This window comes from Lolium perenne, chromosome 6 (genome assembly GCF_019359855.2).
Source record: "Lolium perenne isolate Kyuss_39 chromosome 6, Kyuss_2.0, whole genome shotgun sequence".
Lineage (NCBI taxonomy): Eukaryota > Viridiplantae > Streptophyta > Magnoliopsida > Poales > Poaceae > Lolium > Lolium perenne.
The window spans coordinates 45,994,956-46,001,199 of NC_067249.2; the positions used below are offsets into that span (position 1 = coordinate 45,994,956).

The 6,244-nt window shown below is 43.3% G+C and overlaps 1 protein-coding gene across 1 annotated transcript; it reads left to right on the top strand.

Moving 5' to 3' along the window:
• The first annotated feature begins 349 nt into the window (after window positions 1-349).
• LOC139832375 (uncharacterized) lies at window positions 350-853 on the top strand. The gene has a single exon (XM_071822116.1). The coding sequence runs from the start codon at window positions 350-352 to the stop codon at window positions 851-853; it is 504 nt and encodes a 167-aa protein (XP_071678217.1).
• The last annotated feature ends 5,391 nt before the right edge of the window (window positions 854-6,244 follow it).

The window sequence follows — 6,244 nt, forward strand, 5'->3', positions numbered from 1 at the left end:
ACATTCCAGAACCTGAAGTCTCATGACAGTCACGTTATAATGACACAGTTGCTTCTGATTGCATTGAGGGGGCTTCTACCGAAAAATGTTCGACTGCCCATTGTGAAGCTATGTGCATTCCTCAATGCAATTTCTCAGAAGGTAATAAATCCAGAAATTCTACCGAGGTTGCAGAATGATTTGGTCCAGTGTCTCGTTAGTTTTGAGCTGGTGTTCCCACCATCCTTCTTCAATATTATGACACATCTCCTCGTTCACCTGGTCGATGAGATTTCCATTCTCGGTCCTGTGTTTCTACACAATATGTTCCCCTTCGAGAGGTTCATGGGAGGAAAGGTAGCGAATGACCATGGAGCAGCAGAACAAATTCTTCCAAGAGTTGTTGCAGCAGAACAAGGTGGAGAGGCCAAAAAACCAGGGCGTTACCTTGTCAGATTTTCAGAACACAAAGCCAATATCGTTCGCCTACGCGCCTGAGCCAATGGACGCGGAGGATTGGTTGATGGATACTGAGCGTAAGCTCAAAACTGTTGGATGCAATGACCTGGAGAAGGTCAGATATGCTACACACTTACTGTGTGAGCCCGCCGCATCTTGGTGGGATAACATTGTTGCTGTTTACCCAGCTGAGAAGGTGTTCACCTGTGAGGAGTTCAAACAGAAGTTCAGGGAATCTAATGTCCCTGAGAGTATTGTTGAGTTGAAGCATCGTGAGTTTGAAAGTCTCGAACAGAAGGATAAGGGCATCCTGACTTACGTCAGGGAGTTTTCAGGATTGTCCCGATATGCTGCTGAAGAGGTCCATACGGAAGACAAAAGGAAGAAGAGTTTCATGAGAGGATTGAATCCTTAGTTTAAGGTACAGCTCAGGATGTTGAGAGCTACTGAATTTCAAGAGTTGGTGGATGCAGCCATCACTCTAGAAGATGATTTTAAACAGCTGCAAGAAGAGAAGCGGAAGAAGGCCAGATTTGAGCCAAAGAAGTTCATCAGTAACAAGCCCAATACCAGCTTGAGTTTCAAAAACAACAACAACAAGAGGAACCAAGGATTTCAAACGGAAAATCTGATCATTTTCCGCAATTGTGGATTCAAAGGACATATCTCGAAGGATTGCCGTAAGCCCAAAATCATATGTTTTGGGTGTCGTCAGGAGGGGCACATGCTGAAGGATTGCCCCAAGAGAAATAATGGAGGAGGACAGTCAGGAGGAGGAGGAGGAAACCTAAGTGGGAATTCTGGAGGGAACTGGAAGAATAAGAAACCCTTCGGAAAGTTAAACTCCACCAGCCTGGAGGAGGTGATAAACTTGGATCAAGCAGTAATAGGTACGCTTCAGATACTCACTCATCCTAGCAAAGTACTTTTTGATACTGGTGCAACTACATCATTCATTTCTCAGCAATTCATCATCAAACATGGGATTAGTTGCACTAAGTTAGAAACACCTATCACCATACTATCTGCGGGGGGAACGATTGTAGTAACCCACATTAAACAGGGACAAGTCATTATGATCCATAAATGTGCGTTTGACGCAGACCTAATCGTTCTACCTATGAAGGACATAGATGTCATTCTTGGTATGAACTGGTTAGAGGCAAATGGAGCCTTGATAGACTGTGCAAACAAAACAGTGTCTTTGAAAAGTCCAGATGGAGGCAAAATGATTTATCAAGGAGACAAACATACTCAGATTGAAGTGAAGTTACAGTTGAATAGCATGAAGGAAGTAAAGCTTGAGGACATCCCAGTAGTTAATGAATTCCAGAATGTTTTCCCAAAGGAATTACCTGGAATGCCACCAGATAGGGAGATAGAATTTACTATCGACCTAATTCCGGGAACAGCCCTGATTGCTAAGGCACCATACAAGATGGGACCTAAGGAGTTGAAGGAACTCAAGGAACAATTAGATGACTTAGAACAGAAATGATTCATTCAGGAGAGTATTTCACCATGGGGATCACCAGTAATATTCGTGGATAAAAGAGATGGAGGCCGAAGGATGTGTGGAGACTACATGAACTTGAAAAATGTTACTATCATGAACAAGTATCCACTTCCCAGAATACAAGATCTGTTTGATCAAGTAAGAGGGGCAGGAGTCTTTTCCAAGATTGATCTGAGATCAGGATGCCATCAGATAAAGATCAAGAAGGAAGATGTTCCTAAAACTGTATTTGTTTCAAGGTATGGACATCATGAGTACTTAGTAGTACCTTTTGGGTTGACCAATGCCCCAGCAATATTCTTGAATCTCATGAATAAGATCTTCATGCCATATTGATACGCGTACATCACGCGTCCGTTGGGAACCCCAAGAGGAAGGTGTGATGCGTACAGCGGCAAGTTTTCCCTCAGTATGAAACCAAGGTTTAATCGAACCAGTAGGAGCCAAGAAGCACGTTGAAGGTTGATGGCGGCGAGATGTAGTGCGGCGCAACACCAGGGATTCCGGCGCCAACGTGGAACCTGCACAACACAAACCAAGTACTTTGCCCCAACGAAACAGTGAGGTTGTCAATCTCACCGGCTTGCTGTAACAAAGGATTAGATGTATAGTGTGGATGATGATTGTTTGCAGAAAACAGTAGAACAGTATTGCAGTAGATTGTATTTCAGTATAGAGAATTGGACCGGGGTCCACAGTTCACTAGAGGTGTCTCTCCCATAAGATAAACAGCATGTTGGGTGAACAAATTACAGTTGGGCAATTGACAAATAAAGAGGGCATGACCATGCACATACATATTATGGTGAGTATTGTGAGATTTAATTAGGCATTACGACAAAGTACATAGACCGCTATCCACCATGCATTTATGCCTAAAAAGTCCACCTTCAGGTTATCATCCGAACCCCCTCCAGTATTAAGTTGCTAACAACAGACAATTGCATTAAGTATTGCGCGTAATGTAATCAGTAACTACATCCTCGAACATAGCACCAATGTTTTATCCCTAGTGGCAACAGCACATCCATAATCTTAGAGATTTCTGTCACTTCCCCAGATTCACGGAGACATGAACCCACTATCGAGCATAAATACTCCCTCTTGGAGTTACAAGCATCTACTTGGCCAGAGCATCTACTAGTAACGGAGAGCATGCAAGATCATAAACAACACATAGACATAAATTGATAATCAACATAACATAGTATTCTCTATTCATCGGATCCCAACAAACGCAACATATAGAATTACAGATAGATGATCTTGATCATGTTAGGCAGCTCACAAGACCCGACAATTAAGCACAATGGGGAGAAGACAACCATCTAGCTACTGCTATGGACCCATAGTCCAGGGGTAGACTACTCACACATCACTCCGGAGGTGACCATGGCGGCGTAGAGTCCTCCGGGAGATGATTCCCCTCTCCGGCAGGGTGCCGGAGGCGATCTCTTGAATCCCCCGAGATGGGATTGGCGGCGGCGGCGTCTCTAGAAGGTTTTCCGTATCGTGGCTCTCGGTACTGGGGGTTTCGCGACGGAGGCTATATGTAGGCGGAAGGGCAGGTCAGGGGGCCACACGAGGGCCCCACACTACAGGTCGGCGCGGCCAGGGCTTGGGCCGCGCCGCCCTAGGGTGTGGCCACCTCGTGGCCCCACTTTGTCTCCTCTTCGGTCTTCTGGAAGCTTCGTGGCAAAATAGGACCCTGGGCGTTGATTTCGTCCAATTCCGAGAATATTTCTTTACTAGGATTTCTGAAACCAAAAACAGCAGAAAATAGCAACTGGCACTTCGGCATCTTGTTAATAGGTTAGTTCCAGAAAATGCACGAATATGACATAAAGTGTGCATAAAACATGTAGATAACATCAATAATGTGGCATGGAACATAAGAAATTATCGATACGTCAGAGACGTATCACATATCTTGACAAGTTTGTCATCGTGTTCATCGATGATATATTGATATACTCCAAGGATAAAGGTGAACGTGCAGAGCATCTTAGGATAGTGTTGCAAACCCCAAGAGAACATCAAATCTATGCCAAATTCAGCAAGTGCAAATTTTTGCTAGATCAAGTAGAATTCCTTGGACATGTCATCAGTAAGGATGGGATAGCAGTAAACCCAAGTAAGGTAGCAGCAGTTTTAGAATGGGAAGCACCGAAGAATGTCAAGGAAATCCGAGGATTCTTAGGAATGGCAGGATACTACATAAGATTCATCGAAGGATTCTCCAAAATAGCAGGACCAATGACTAAGTTGCTAAGGAAGAACACACCATTCGTGTGGTCTGATGAGTGTGAGCAGAGTTTTCAGACTCTAAAGGAGAAACTCACCACAACACAGGTGTTAGCAGTCCCGGAAGTTGGCAAGGATTACAACGTGTATTGTGACGCATCCAAGCATGGATTAGGTTGCGTACTCATGCAAGATCGGAAAGTAATATCTTATGGATCAAGGAAACTCAGACCTCATGAAGTGAACTATCCAACACATGACCTAGAGCTAGCAGCGGTTGTATTTGCACTAAAAACTTGGAGACATTTTCTTTATGGAGCCAAGTGTGAGCTATATACAGATCACAAGACTCTCAAATACTTCTTCACTCAGAAGGAACTGAATATGCGACAGAAAAGATGGCTCGAGTTAATCAAGGATTATGACTTGACCATCAATTACACTACAGGAAAGGCAAACATGGTAGCGGATGCCTTAAGTAGAAAGAGTACTGGAGGAGTACACCAAGAAATAGCACCGGAGTTGAAGAATGAAATAAGCCAAGCACAGATACAACTTTGGGAGAAGGAAGCACAAAAAGGATTATCAGTACTACAAGTTGCAGATGGATTAAATGTGAACTTAAGGAATGAGATTATTATGGGTCAACTTGATGATCCATTCATCTGAGAAGAAATGAGAAGAATTTATGAAGGAATACCATCATAATTCCATCGAGGAGAGTCTGGATCGTTATGGTTCCAGAAAAGGATTTGTGTTCCAGATAATGCCGAGATCAAGGAAGTTATATTTCGAGAAGCTCATCAAACATCGTATTCAATCCATCCAGGAAGTACAAAGATGTACATGGACCTAAAAGAGTTATTCTGGTGGAATAACATGAAGAGAGAAATTGCACAATACGTGGCGGAATGCCATACTTGTCAAAGGGTGAAGGCAGAGCATCAAAATCCAGCAGGACCATTGCAACCATTACCAATTCCAGAATGGAAGTGGGAAGAGATAGGAATGGATTTCATCACCGGACTACCCATGACAAATAAAAAGAAGGATATGATATGGGTAATCGTGGACCGGTTGACGAAAAGTGCACACTTCTTAGCAGTAAATCAACAAGATAAAGGTGAAAAACTTATAGATCTTTACATCAAAGAGATTGTGAGTAAACACGGAGTTCCCAAGAAAATAGTATCAGATCGAGGATCTGTGTTCACCTTAGCTTTCTGGAAGCAACTTCATGAAGCTTTAGGATCCAAATTGGATTACAACACAGCTTATCATCCTCAGACGGGAGGACAAACGGAGAGGACAAACAAGATACCGGAAGATATGCTTAGGTCTTGTGCCCTAGACTTCGGAGGATCATGGGAGGAGCACTTACCACTAGCAGAGTTTTCTTACAACAATAGCTATCAAAGCAGCATCAAGATGGCACCATTTGAAGCTCTATACAGAAGGAAGTGTAGGTCACCTATCTGTTGGTACGAGACAGGTTCAAGTAAGGAGTTTGATCCAGATTATGTGAAGGAGAAGCAACAGATAATTGATGTCATAAGGGATAGACTCAAGATAGCTCAAAGCCGACAGAAGAGTTATGCAGACCAAAAGAGAAGGACATGGGAACCAAAGGTTGGAGACATGGTATACCTTAAAGTAAGTCCGATGAAAGGTCTCCAAAGATTCGGAGTGAAGGGGAAGCTTAGCCCTAGATACATCGGACCTTTCAAGATACTGAGTCAGAACCGAGGGTTAGCTTTTTAATTGGATCTACCGGGAAGATTAGCTCAGGTACACAATGTGTTCCATGTGTCACAACTCAGAAAATGTTTACAGACCCCAGATGAGCCAGTATCTTATGATGAGTTAGATCTACAGCCAGATTTGACTTACATCGAGAAGCCAGCCAAGATTCTCGAGGAAAACTGGAAACAACTCAGAAATAGAGCTATTAAGTATTGCAAGATACAATGGAAGCATCATCCTGAGAGAGAAGCCACCTGGGAAAAAGAGGAAGATTTGAGAAAGTCATACCCAGAACTGTTCAGG